General features: G+C 39.0%; 1 protein-coding gene across 1 annotated transcript; it reads left to right on the forward strand.

Annotated features, from left to right (window-relative positions):
- Positions 1 to 3895: 3895 nt before the first annotated feature.
- Positions 3896 to 14930, forward strand: LOC135596280 (K(+) efflux antiporter 4-like). Its single transcript, XM_065088371.1, has 20 exons — positions 3896 to 4310; positions 5094 to 5137; positions 6365 to 6423; positions 6578 to 6656; positions 6813 to 6874; positions 6960 to 7035; positions 7214 to 7288; positions 7660 to 7731; positions 7812 to 7895; positions 8519 to 8587; positions 8783 to 8860; positions 9029 to 9117; positions 11164 to 11260; positions 11372 to 11425; positions 12042 to 12137; positions 13340 to 13528; positions 13608 to 13685; positions 14149 to 14193; positions 14462 to 14548; positions 14638 to 14930. The coding sequence occupies exons 1-20, from the start codon at positions 4061 to 4063 to the stop codon at positions 14719 to 14721; spliced, it is 1767 nt and encodes a 588-aa protein (XP_064944443.1). The 5' UTR covers positions 3896 to 4060; the 3' UTR covers positions 14722 to 14930.

Consider the following 14930-nt stretch of genomic DNA (forward strand, 5'->3'; position numbering starts at 1 on the left):
TCAAGGGGATGTGGAGAGATAAATATTCATTCTTCATGTCACAGTCAACTCATTGATCTTAAAATTAATATGATTGGCTGTGTTATAGTAAGTATATTACATGGCAATCTTTTGTCGGGCCTCGTTTGCTTTTACCAGTTACAGGTCGTTTCATCGGCGCATCAATCAGCAATGGCGGCCATGAGCTCATTGCATGCGAGCTTCAGGTCTAGTAATATGAACTCTCTCTTCGGATCTGAAATCTTATGGCTTTTCATTTTGACATTGTACGTTTATGCTGAACTTTCTCTTTGTTTCGGTGTGATACCGACCGGTTTGACCTTTTATGTTTTTACCCTACATATGTCAGCAGCATTAGACTCTTTGTGCTATACACCTCATTTGATCATTACGCTTCTGTTGTTTTGGAGAGTAGAGTAGCTCGAAGTCATTGCACTTCAAGAATTTAACTTTCCTTGCAATCAAGCAACCACCATAATATATTAAACTTTCCACTGCAGTGTATTACCCTTAATTTCTTCTAACCATGGTTAAAAATATAGTATTGTTTTCATATTAAATGTTATATTAACTATATTTTTTTACTATTGTTAGTGAATTCACATCCTGTAGCCGAGGAGTCAGCACGGCTTGATCTACGGGTCGATGTCCGGAATCGTCATTCTGGTGCGTGTCTCTCGGTCGACCGAAGGCAATTACTAGGACGGACTGGACCAGGAGTCGAGGTGGTTGCGTCTCCAACATAGGATTGAGTTGGCTTGGGGGTGATCGCGTTCCTGCACGCAAACCCGAGTCGGGAGATTTCTAACTTAGGCCCCTCGTAGATTAAGTCAGTGGTTTTTTCCTTGTCTTCCTCCCACTGGGTTAGATGTCGGTCATAGACTTTTATACTGATGCCCGAGAGTCGGTCGTACGTGGATTTAACATGGCGACCGACCCCCCCGAGTGGCGAGTACATACCTTTGTGTGATCGCCGCCCGGTATGCGCGGAACGACACCATGCGACGTCGTCCCAAGTTTTCCGGAATGAGGCTTGCTGAGGAGATACATCCCTGTATGGGCTTTAGTTGGGCGCGAGGGGAATGCGGCCCTTGTGCTGAATCTGTAGGGGTGTATCCGATGTGGCGCCTGGTCCACGTCCCGAGGGCCCGGGTTTGTACTAATGCCAGAGGTGGATCGTGGCATGGATCATGACGTGACCGAGATCCGAAATATGCCTTATCAACTATGATTCTTAAAACCATAGTTTAGATATCTTATAGACCATGATTATTTTCTATCCCATTTTCTTTCTTTTCTATTTCGCGCATTTCTTTCTGTCTTCTTCTACCTTCTTTTTAACGGAAGATGACACGTCCTTGCAAGACCAACCTCCCTAAACAGAGGCACAATACATCATCTTCCCTTAAATTTAATTGTTGTTGGAAGTAGGATGTGAATCACAAAGGGCGAACAGTAGAAACCTGTTGCTTGCTATCTTTGAGAAATGGCAAGATTGTGCTCTTTCTCAATCATTATAAATGCACATATTGGTCCATTCTAGAGTTATGCATGCCAACACTTGGGATGGCTTGTTGTGCCAATGGTACATTAAAGAGGTGAAATATAGAGGAAATAAATTGGTCTAAGTTCTGAAGTTTTTGGTCTAACTCAGGCTATCAATTCTCTAGAAGACTTTGATTTGGAGGCGTCGAATCCTAATATATGCACTAATATTCTTAGTAGCAGTTTCAGACTGTAGTAATGGGCTATTTAACTTTGTATGCAAACTATAGAAAACTAATATTAGGAGTGGAATAATCAAATGAGAGGACTGTTGCCATTCTGCTCTAAAATTGTTATCAGCAGGCATTGCCTGATCGAAAACTTCTCTTTGGTCAGCTTTTCACTGAATGGTGTGATACTTTGTGATCTCAGACTTTGGGCCAAATGGTAGTATCTGCTGTCTGATATGGGGCAAAAACATACTGATAGTTCAGAAGTTTGGTCCACATCATGTTCTATACCATGAAAGAATGGGTTATCAGTTGTCAAAGCTCCAAAGGAGACAAGCAAATTTTAATCTCTTGCTTGAACTCAGGCGGTTGGCTTATCTTTTTCCCTGATGTAACTTTTCAGATTAATACTTGTTGACTTGAAAATCTCATGTTAACTTTCATAGAAGACTGACTGCATTCTCTCAAGATATGAAATTTTTAATTCAAAAGCAGATTTAAATTGATTCTAAGCTTTGGCTCATTCAACCAATTGAGATGTGAAGTCATCTGGCTCAATTAAGCCACTTTTTTATACTGGTAGTCTCAGTGAATCTCATGGAGAAACATCTTCAGATAGTGAGGATAGCTTAGCCAATAGGCTTTGATCTTAAACCCACATAATCAATAAAGATGACATCCCATAACATGTTTCTGGTAGATCTGATGAATCATCAAGTGCAGATGATAGTCCCAGCAGTAAAGAGTTTCAAGATATTCTAGTTTGTCATGTCATATATATGATGACTGCTACTGATATATCCTGAAAGATTGCTCTTTCCATCAGTTTGAACTTTGATTGTTTCTTTTAGAAGACACTGAGTTAAGCCTGGAACATTTATTTTTAGATAGAAGAAACCATGCAGGTTTGATTATTTTACTTGTATCCATCTTTCAGGCTGGCATATTTCCAGTATTCAGGTTGATAGGAGCAGGCTGTAAGCCTTATTTGAAAGCCTTAATTAGCTCAGGAAAGTAGTCTGTGAATGGATTGTCTGCAAAGGTTTATGGTTCCTTCTTCTTTGTGTGCAATTCTTGTCTTAGAATTTGGCATGACATACATGTATACTTCCATATTGTCATGGAAATTGCCAAGTAGGACATTGAATCTTTAGTCATCAAGATTAATCTGTTTGGAAATTTCATCTTAGTTGACTATTCCATTCTTTGCTTGCTACCGATGGACCTCATTTTTTAGTAGGATAAGTCTCTGTAAAAAACAGTCGACCAGCCTATTGAAATGAACAATATTATAAAAGAAATCTGCAAAATTTCATCTGAGTCTCCTGTATTTTAGCAGAGGCCTATTTTGCAGATTTCTTTTATAATATCATGGTTTTTTGTTGTAAGCAAATCTAATGTGACCTCTGCAGATATTTTAGATGGAAGCTGGCATGGATCTCTGGTTTCTTTGGAAGATGGAATTTGACTATGGATTGATATTATTGTTTTCCTGTCCTTCCCCATCTGTTTCCATAATATTTTTGGACAGATGGGGAATTCATTGTAAATCTGGATCCTACATGCACCAAAGAACAACCAAGGCAGGCTTTGTTCTTCCTACTGCTGCTTTAAGTAATTGCTTTGCATTTTACAGAGATGTGCTCTTTTGAAGCATATGTTTTTTGGTTCAATTGTTTTGGTTGAAGTGCTCTTTTGAAGGATGGAACTCAATACTAATCGTCGTACATTCGATTTAGAACCATCGAACTGTTACTCCGATTTGATTCTTGGATTTCGATTCAAATCCAACGGTGCTGATGGCTATTTCAAGCAAATCCACATCTTTTTTAGGTGGAAATAGTTGAAGCGCGGATATCTTAATCTATTCCGCTTGCCTTCTCTCGCCCATCTCTACGCGTGAGATACTTGATTGGCACCGTTAAGATTCGTGCTGGAAGGGGTGATGAGGTGCAACAGCGTCCCTCGGCATCGCACGCGAATCGCAATTTGATGGAGAGTTCCAATTTGACGTGTCGGCTGTGATCTATCATCAGGCGGTCCAGGACCGACCATCACAATCCATCGGGCAAGCGCAACCGTCCGATCCCAGGTGTGATCGTGAGCCGGTCGTCCAATGCTCCACCCACCTCATAAAGCTCCGCGTTTGGCTGCTCCGCCCAAATCACAGTAAACGAAACGGATCCCCTCCGTTTGTTAGGGGGAAGAGCGGAAGACTAGCAAGAAGAGAGGAAGACGGGGTGGTTATCCGACCTGCCGTCTCTCTCTTCTCCCTCGCTTCCGCTTACGCTTCGTGGTAGTTTAGGGGGATCGCGGTGAAAGCCGATCCGCCACCGCTGAGCTCGATGGGCATGTTCCGCCGCCGCCGCCGGCCGCCGCACCCGTGGTCGCGCCGCGGCGCCGGATCGCTCCTCTTCTCGTTCCTGTTCGTTGCTGTCTTCTTCGGGCTCGCTTACTTGGCCGGGGCCGGGGACTCGGAGGCGGCCAACGCGACGGAGCCGCTCAAGGGGGAGTCGGCTAAGGAGGGCAGCTTCGCCGACATGATCGACCGCGCGCTCCAGAAGGAGTTCCCCGAGAGCGAACAGAATGGCGGAGGTCCGTATAGATCTGAGCTCCTTTACTCTTTTGTTCGTTGTTCCTGTGGTCGGTTTCTTGATGCGTGCGTGCAAATGTGATATGGGAGGAAGATGATTAGGGTTCTTGAAGGTTGGATCGATGATTCTTTCCTTGGTGGTTGCTGATCTTGGTTCTTGATTTCGGTCCTTTCATGAACGAAGTGGGTGTTCGCGATTCCTCCTAGTGGTTGCGGATCTTGGTTCTTGATTTCGGTCCTGAGTTCGGATCTTGGTTGAACGAAGTGGCTGTTTGGGATCCCTTCTGGTTTCTTTTCCTAGTAAAAGAATTAAACCTTCTTGCTTCATCAATCAGGGTGTTTTTTTTTTTCTTTAAATCTTTGCTTAAGTTAAATCGTGAAACCTGTTTCTTTTCGAAATTCTTGGATGCTGAAATTGCACAAGGGGCTTGGACCTGTGGAGAACCGGAGAATGGGAATTATACGGCCTTTTGTTAGGGCTGCTTTACAAGTCCATTTGTAAGATCTGAAGTTCAAATTTATCCTGGCTCCCTGGAATGTTGTTCGCATTTGAGCGTGTCTAGCCTGGTTATGCTATATCGGTTCATGTGTTATACTTGAAAAGATTATGCCAGCTCCAACAGACCGTTCACTCGTTGTTTTCTGATCCTTCACGTTCCAACCATCAGATTTATCTGCATTGCTATTTAGGAAGATGCACAACATATTTCGACTTTATTTTGACTACAACTGGATTTTTTTACATGTGTAAGAAAATCAATTTAACCATTTTACTTCTTCTGCAGAAACCGACCCTGGTGGCTTCAACAACAGTGTTGCTGAGAAACAGGTATAACTTGTGCAAACATAAGTAATTTGATTCTAGATGAGTTTGATATATTGATTATGTTTCTCTTCTTGCATATAAGCAACTAGGTTCACTGTTTTCCTTCAGTTACATACAAGCTAGCTGTTTCTTGCTGTCTTTGTCTGTGAATTTTTTCAAGACGATGGCTCCAGTACGTCTTTAAATGGTCGACTTTTATTGATGGATGTTACGTCTTTGTAGTTGTTGCTAGATGAATTTATTCATCTTATTTGATACATTATGCCATTGAGACTAGCATTATCTGGCTGGTTGAGTTGAGTTTTTCTTTTGATACTAACTATCTTATTTGGTAGCCTAGTAGGAGGCAGATCTCTAAGTTGGAAACCTTATAGGTGAGCATGTTTGAAGTAATTTTGGCTAGAAAAACAGGATCTAGCTCGCTGTAGTTTTATACTATGGAGGATCAATGCCTGTGGAATATTGTTTTTGAGTTATTACTATCGAGCTGCCACATCTGGGCATAAACAAGCCATGCGAAAATCTATTGTTTGCTAACATATGCAGATGCAATTTATGGTGGACATAAAATCTGCATGCAGTTTATGGTGTTATGTTGGTTGAACTAAGATAATAAAATTGCAGCTTATGTTGTATTTATAGGCATATTCAGAATTAGGTTTCTGTTAGAAACAAACATGATGCCTGAGAAAAATTGGTAATTTAAAATGAAAAGAAAAAAGATGAATGATGACCAAGAAACCATGGTGACAGGATCGATCAGTTTCTCGATCAATTTATATTCATATATTCCTGACAGTCGCCAGGGAAACTGAACCATTTATGGCTTAATATCTACCTCGCATCTTGCATGTACACTATGTGCAGTTTCTATTTAGCTACTCGCCTTGGTGGTTATACCACTGACTGCAGTATTGCTACCTATCTATTTGGGAGCAGATTTTTTCGGTGAATGTTTCTTGTTTAGTTTGTAGGTATATATTATCTGGCATTCACTTGTTCTTAGTTGTATTTGTTTTCATTTAAGGGCTGCTTTAGTGCTTATGCTGCTGCTTGATACTGAATTTACTTGAGAATAGTATACATGGTGAAGTTCCATTGGCTTGAATGTTGATTACCATTACTTAGATATCTTTTTTTGATAAATTGACATTTGGCAATATTTATTCTGAGAACTTGAGGTGGATAATTATATAACTTAGAGTCAATTTGTCTGCTTTTCTTTATCAGGCAGTTCTTGAGACTGTAGCTAGAGTTACAACAAAGAAGAATGAAACCAAAGAAGAGAAGTATGTGACTCTGCCTTGTAAAATATTCTTTGGTTATATTGCTTCTTTTTATCCTTTGGAACTAGTTATGTCTTTATTTCCATCTTTGTTTAGTTAAAAAAGAAAATTAATCATGAAGGATGATTTTTTTTATCCATCTTATTTTGCTTTCCAGGTCATTTCAGTTTCATGATGTTTTTAATCTGGATAATGAGAATCGAGCAGAGGACATACCCACGTTAATTGATCGTAAGGTGCGTATAAGTTTGTCAAAAACCCTAAAGCATATGTTTAAGGAATTTTTGTTATATGCACTGAAATAGTTGGTCTGTTATTATTTTTTCTTATATTTATTTTGACTGTTAATGTGTTAGTGAATTTACTCAATCAATAATAGTCTTGTATAACAGGATAATGTTTTCATCATATCTAATCCCAAGTCAAAATATCCAGTACTACAGTTAGACTTGAGGTAAGCATTACTAGATCATGAGAGAATTACAGAGGTCTACTACCTTGACTTTGTTTGAGTGACATAACACAACATTATTGCGTAGGTTGATTTCTGATCTTGTGGTGGTCATTGTCTCTGCAACATGTGGTGGAATTGCATTTGCCTGTGCAGGACAGCCAGTAAGTAACAGAAAAAGATGATCTGTTTTCTTAAATTCATTCATTGATTTTAAGTAGTCAGTGAGGTTTCCGTGGTCCATTTTATTCTTCATTATGGCCTCTATCTGCAATTTCCTATTTTGCATGTTATTATTGTCATCTACATGGGACACATGTACTGATCCATGAAACATTACAGGTAATTACTGGTTACCTACTTGCTGGATCCATTATCGGTCCTGGAGGTTTTCGCTTCATTAGTGAAATGGTGCAAGTAAGGTGCTTTCGCTTTGTTGAACATTACACCTTTTTTTTTGTCAAAGTAATGTGACTCTGGCCATTCACTTTGACTAGTCTCCTTTGTTGTTGCTATGTGATTTGGATCTGAGTCACTCTGACTATTCACTTTTATGTATTTGGAAAAAAAGTAATGCTTTTTACTGTCAGAATTGGTTACAATGAAAAGCCAACAATTGTTTTCTGAAAGAAGTATCAACAAAAAGTTTTGGCCTGATTGGCGATGTATAAACTATCTATCAAGTTGTTATTAAAACATTTGCGAGTATAAAATTTGTTCTATATGCTGCTTGCAAATCATCTTATGCATATGGGTGAACTTAACTGCACTGGCACTTCTTCATGTAGGTTGAAACAGTAGCCCAGTTTGGTGTAATTTTTCTACTTTTCGCCTTGGGTCTGGAGTTCTCTACAACTAAGGTATTCTTGGCAAAGATCTTTTGAGTTTGGCTTACTTGATCTTGAAGGTTTGCACAAGTTATAATGCATTGCATTTACAGCTTCGAGTTGTTCGGGCTGTGGCTATTGTTGGAGGGTTTCTCCAAATTGCTCTATTCATGTGTTTGTGTGGAGTAATTGCTTCGGTATGTTTCAACCTTCATTTTAATAGTAGTGTACTTCGGCATTATCCTCATTAGTATCGTATGATGCATGTTAATTAATTTACCTTAGCTGCACTTTGTGAGTTAGTTTGTGTTGCACTTTGAGGTGTATAATGTATAATGCCCTTGTTCAGTTGTAATGGCACCTGGAAAAACATTTATGCGCTCAACTCATCGAGGAACCATCCTTTCGGTCCAGTTCATACTGTGTTGTGAGAAGTCACTGATATCAGTGGCTTCTTCAGATTGCTGATTAAAACTCGAGGGGTTGATTGTTGATTAAAGTTCGTGCTGCTTATATTGCTTCCCAGCAAATATATCTGCCTTTCTCACCAACAGTTGCTAGAAAACTCTATCTTCAGCTTTTACCATTGGTGGTCTTCTCCTGAAGAAGACTGTTTATAGCTCTTGTTGTCTGTGACATTTTGTAGGTTGTAGAGCTGCCTTTTCTTGTTGCCATCCTATTCTATGCCCTTCTCATATAAATATTATTTTCCTGTAGCTACTGATTGGGAATAAGATATAGTACTTTGTAGTATTGAAATTTCTGTGCCTCGAGCTTTATTTATTTTCTGTTGCACTGTACAATTTGCACTATCATGCAGTTATGCGGAGGCAAAACTTCAGAAGGAATATTTGTTGGTGCCTTCTTGTCTATGTCATCTACTGCCGTGGTGAGTTGCAAAAAATGGTAGTTGTTTATTTAACTTACTAATTTTTAATTCTTCTTGTCTTGTTACGTTACCAATTCTTGAAATGTCCCAAAGAACAAGTAATGCTTCTAGTTTAAAGTGCATGAGAAACAAAAACAACATGATCCTCCAAGATCATCGGAAGCAATTTTCTAACGATGCAACCTATTTGTGCAGGTTTTGAAGTTTTTAATGGAAAAAAACAGCATCAATGCCCTTCATGGTCAAGTTACTGTTGGGACCCTCATACTCCAGGTATTTTGGATTCAATTTTGAAGTTGTCCTGGAGTTCTTTTCCACTTGTGCTCTTTGCTTGGAGTCGATATCAATTTTAGAAGTTCAAGAAATTTACAACTACAGATATAATCGTTTCTTCAGTCGATTACTATCTGTTTGTCATAGTTGAAGTTTGTTTTGTGCTAGGATTGTGCTGTTGGCTTGTTGTTTGCACTACTTCCAGTTTTGGGTGGCACATCTGGTGTTCTTCAGGGCCTTATATCAGCTACGAAGTCGTGAGTAACACGTGGCCTCATGTTGCTTTTTTGCTCTATTTGTTTCCTTTTGCATGCTGCTTTTTTGTTACCTGCAAGCAGTCCACTTTTCTGGCTGCTGAATTTATCCAAAATGATAAAGCAACATAGCATCTAAAGTTGTTAGCCTCCCCACTTTTGCCAACAAATAAAAAGAAAAACACCCACAAAAGAGAAAACAAATCAGGAAAAAGAAGCTTCCTTTTCATGTTCATCCTTTTGTAATCTGTCTCCTGGCAGATACTGTCTGCCTCTGGATTTTTGGTACCTCCCTTTTATTGCTCTAAGAAATTTAAATGTCCATGAATGGATGATGGACTTTTCTTCATTCAATATGACTTTTAAGTCCTTGTGTTTTTTATTACAATCCTTGCAATTCATATCTTTCATATACTAGTTAGTCCTTGTGTTTTTTATTCAATGCCCAAGAGTCAAGTTTGTATAAGGCTTATGGGAGGTTATGATTCTTGCAACACATGGGAGTCAAAGGACAAGCATCCAACACCATAGCAAAACTCATCTCTCAATCCCACGATCTAGTCCTTGCACGCTTCATTTCTCACAAGCGGCACTGGCTGGTGATTAATATTGAAGTGGCTACGATTGTCCATCCAGCAATATCGGACTATATCATCTGGTGTGGGCGGTATGTACCAGTTCGCTAACAGACCGGCACGCGGACCGCCCGTTACCGGGCAATATCAAGCTTTGGGCCCCGACGGGTTGTACGGATATGAAGCACCGACGGGTTGTACGACCTCGCCCCATTGACATTGATCAGGTTGGAGTTGAGGGGAGCGTTGGGCACGGCCCACCCGAACCCCATCTGCTCGTTGGGGAGCTCGGTGAAGTTCACGGAGCCGCCGGCGAGGGTGGGGAGGGCGGACTTGTTGAGGTTTTGGTCGAAGATGTAGGGGTCGTAGTAGTCGAGGAGGATGTGGGCGAAGATGGCGGTCTTCATCTTTGTCAGCGGGGAGGGATGAGATGGGGGAAATGGTGGTGTTGTCGATGACGAGGACGGTGACGGTCTGACGGATGTTTATCACGTCGATGAGCTTCAGGTCAGTGAGGTACTTGGTGAAGGTGGAGTAATTGGGGTAGGGGTCGAGGATCTCCTTGACGTCAAAGGCCGCAACCGAGGCGATGAGGAGAAGAAGGAAGGCTAAGGGTTTGGAGGCTATTTTATCGAGAGCAACGACCTTGGCCTTGGCCGTGTCTTCACCTCGGAGGGCTTCTGGATGTTATTGTGGCATTCTTTTTAGGTAATTTCGAAGGATTTTATACCCTTTTTCGTACCTCTCAGTACCTCGTACCGTACCATACCAAGCAAAGCTCAGTACACCGGTACGGTACGAAATTAAAAACCTTGCATCTAGCTAGCAACAACAGGTGACAATAATAATAAATCTAGGGTTGTACTTCCATTCTCTTTACCAGGTTTATTTAATTAAATCATTAAGATTTGGCCAACCCGGGTTGGATCAGCCAACTCTGATTGATTTGGGATGGTCCCAGCCAGTTCCAACAAACTGATATTTATCAATTATGCTGGGAAAATATGGTTTCGAAATACCCTAACAGCAACTACGGTTCAATATTTTTTAAAGTTGTAATAGAGAATGGGGATGGCAGATAGCATGATTCTGTTTAATCTTCATCGGGGTCGGCACTTGACAGTAAGTGGTCATGTTCCATCAGAAATTTCATTGTACATGTTTTTGACAGTTTTAAGGGTGTAAAGACATTTGTGGATATTCTGCAAGCATTGGGTAGGGGGTAACAAAGTAATTCTTGGTTAACTTGTAAATAATCAATTTGAGCAAATGGGGCTTACTATGCATATGCAGGTTGTATTGTCTTCAGCAATCTGAGTTTTCAGTTGAATATCCAATTACTTTACTCTTATTATAAACTTATATGAAGATTGTGAAATTTCTTCATTACTCAACATTGTCCTTTTTGCATCTTATTCAAATGCTGAAACTGGAAATTTGAGTTAAATGCTGGTGTTCTTGAAATTGCCACCAGGTTGATCGTGCTATGTACATTTTTGGCAATTCTTTCTATACTGTCTCGTACTTGCGTCCCTTGGTTTCTTAGGCTGATGATCAGTCTTTCATCTCAGGTATCGTTCAAATAACAGATTTTATTTGTAAAAGATGTTCTCCTGTTATCCTGCCACCTAAGGCTTAATGTGTCTGCATTATGTTCACTGACTTGCCTGTTATTTGTGCAGACCAATGAACTCTATCAATTGGCATCTGTGGCATTCTGTTTACTAGTTGCTTGGGTTTGTTTCCAGTCACCTTCAGTTGTTTAGCTATTTTCTGTCTCCCCTTGTGGTAAATGATATTTTTGAACTGCCTTTTGTGGATAAATAGTTTTGATGATGAAATTGTTATTGTTTTGTTGTTATTGTTGGGAACAGAACATTAAACTCATAAAATAGTTTTGAAGAAAATCGATGGAACATTTGCCTTAACATTTTATCTTTCTTGAAAGATTTCACAAACCCCTCGGTGGTTTTTCTATTTGCCTGTGATACTTGTAAAACGTTGGCTAACAGCCATGACAACTGATAAATGTTTTAGCATGGAACCAATATTTAGGCATTCTAAAGTACTTCTCTGTTTTTAAGTCAGATGTATGATTGTTTCCTGAAGGTTTTTTTCTGCATTAAATGATCCACAACTTTCAATAGGTCAGCAAGTATTACGTTAGGATTTTCTGCTCCATTTCCCCAATTCAAGAACTAGGATATCTTTGTTTGTGATTCTTCAAGGATCAACATATCATTGACGCAACTTATAGTTTTAAGTTTGTAGCCCTAAATGTTTGTTTTTAGTGATGTCAAAATGCTGCTATGTCAATATGTTTAATATTGATTGCTTTGATGAACATCTCAGTGTAGTGACAAGTTGGGCCTCAGTCTTGAATTGGGTTCATTTGCTGCTGGAGTAATGATATCAACCACAGATCTTTCACAACATACCCTTGAGCAAGTAAGCACTTTTTCGATACTGCTGTTTCTCATATAACTGAAAGTCATGATACTGATTTGTTCCCTTCAGCACTTTTATAAAAAATATAGAAACAGCTATTTTGTTTCTGGAAAATGAGACAAACTTTATCTTGTTACTTTTGCCTGTGATGGATTAAGGTTTTGATTCTTCTTTCACCACCTGTCTGGCTTCAGAGAATGTGGCAGCTTCCGTACTTTTCTTTACATGAAACTCATGTCAAAGAGCCCTTATTTATTTCATTATGCAGGGCAAAAGTCAGTTCAGGAAGCCAGGAGGCATTAAATGCCTTCAATGTTGCCTTGGTGTTTAAATCATACGTATTAGAGCTGATCTGACCAACTGTATTTGGTAATGTAGGAAATTACTAATCCAACCTTTAGATATCCTGGTTAGATGAGGTGAATCGACTAAGATTAGTGGTGGGAGGAAAGGAATAGGGAGACTTTAGAAAACTTTATTAAGAACAATAAAAAGAGATTCACTCACTTATGGATTTACTTACTAATGATATTGTCCTAAAAGAGCTCCATGTGAGAGAAGATTCATGTAGCCTTGGGACAGTATGGCTTGTTGTTATACTTGAGCCACCTCATTTTTGGCAGATGATTCAGTTGATCCTTAGCGGATGATTTAACGGAACCTAACATTTCTTATTGAGTACTAATCCATACTAAATGTACCTGCCCCAGATAATTTATTTTCAGTCTGTACAATTATCAAAGCTAACTTCCATCTTCTACTTCATGGATAATATTTGAAGTCATTGCAACTGCAGATTCAAAATGACCAATTCCATTGAGGCAAAGGTGATTTCTGGTTCAAGGATTACACTATTTTTTTTTCGGATTGCCATCACTTAACCTCCAGTCAGATTTCTTTCTACAGAAAAAATGCTGTTGTAACAATATGTGCCAACAAACTAACTGGTGTAGTTCGGTGAAAGATTCAATAATTAATTTGAACTAAGATCTGGAGAAGTTTTTTTCTGATACTTTATGCTTCATCTAGCTAAATTGGCTTTTTACAGGAGTGGTGAAAATTTTCCTTTCTCAATGGAAGTCTAAATATGCTAATGTGCACTATACTCATATAGTTTGTTTACCATCCTTTTCTTGTAATAGTGCTTTATCATTTTGTAATTCAATATCTATTCCCTAACTCCAAGTTTGTTGTTTCTGCAGATTGAACCTATTCGTAACTTCTTTGCAGCTCTTTTCCTTGCTAGCATTGGGATGCTAATTCATGTCCATTTTCTTTGGAATCATGTGGATATTTTGCTAGCAGCTGTAATCCTGGTAATAATTGTTAAAACAATAGTGATCACGCTAGTCGTAAAAGGATTTGGCTACAGTAATAAGGCTTCACTTCTTGTAAGATTCTAACTCCCTTGTACTTGTATATTTAGTTCTTTGGCATATTATGTTTAGCTTTGTCTATCTTATTTTGTAGGTTGGCATGTCCCTAGCGCAGATAGGAGAATTTGCGTTTGTTCTTTTAAGTCGTGCTTCGAATCTTCATCTAGTTGAGGTTACTTATATAATTTCTTGTTTTATTTGGGCTGATGCATTACGATATTACCAAATTTTATTAGATAGTCTTGGACATCTATATTGAATTATTTATCCAAACATACAATTTTGATTTCTTGGATCAACTAAAAAAAAATGTAATCTTCAATACATCAATGCTGTCATTCTTGATATTTTCAATATATAAATCATTTAATAGATTTTGCTGAGGGGCTCAAAATTTAGTGCAGAAGTTGTTATTTAGGCAAAACATTAATTCAGTATGGCAGGTTGATAAACAGGTAGTCATATGCTGCTCCGGGGCAACAAGAGATGGTCCTGTTGTTCATGCATATATAGTTTTGTGTTGTTATATGATTATGCCTTCTCAGTATTCAGATATTAAAATTTAACCATTTAACTGGTAATTTAGTCTTTTGCAATTATGTGACTTATTTCACTAAGCGATGCAACCATGACAGGGCAAATTGTATCTCTTACTTCTGGGGACGACTGCACTTAGTTTGGTAAGTAGTTGTTCTTAAGGATTTCACGTATTTGGAATGTGTTAAAAGAGATAAGACCAAATGCCTGGTATCTGCTAATAAGATGCTAGATCTCAGCATACAGCTTGGCCCTATAAGACCCTTTTCGTCTGATTATTCAATTCACGGTTAATCTGCAATATGGATACACTTTGAAGAGTGCTTGCTACACATACCACATATAATTTTTTTTTTTTTTTTTTTTTGTTCCTCCCCCTTTTGGTTTCAAGTAAGTCGACATATTTTGCAGGTGACCACTCCATTGCTATTCAAGCTGATCCCTGCAGTCATACATCTTGGTGTTCTGCTGCGATGGTTCACCCCTGATAGCAACGAGGTAATTAGTCTTTTTTTTATGATGAACTGTCCATTTTGTAGGATGTTTGGATGTTTTGTATGATGATGATAAACTGGTTCCGTATGCAGTTAGGGTATAAAGGTGATAACATCCGGTCAGATAGTGCAAATAAGCGAGTAACTCTAATGATTCAGGGCGCTCATGATTCATGACGAGAAATTCACTGAGAGTCTACTGCATGGATGCAGCTACAGTAGTGATTCGGTTGACTAGCTCGGTAGATGATTTAGGAGGAACATGTATTGAAGTGATTGATACAGGGAGAGCATGATATTGCAAGGCGCATATAAGATTTCAAAAGCACAAATGAGATCTACCCTGATCTGCCATTTGGACAAGCATATATATATATATATATATA

This window comes from Musa acuminata, chromosome BXJ1-10, assembly GCF_036884655.1.
Source record: "Musa acuminata AAA Group cultivar baxijiao chromosome BXJ1-10, Cavendish_Baxijiao_AAA, whole genome shotgun sequence".
Classification (NCBI taxonomy): domain Eukaryota; kingdom Viridiplantae; phylum Streptophyta; class Magnoliopsida; order Zingiberales; family Musaceae; genus Musa; species Musa acuminata.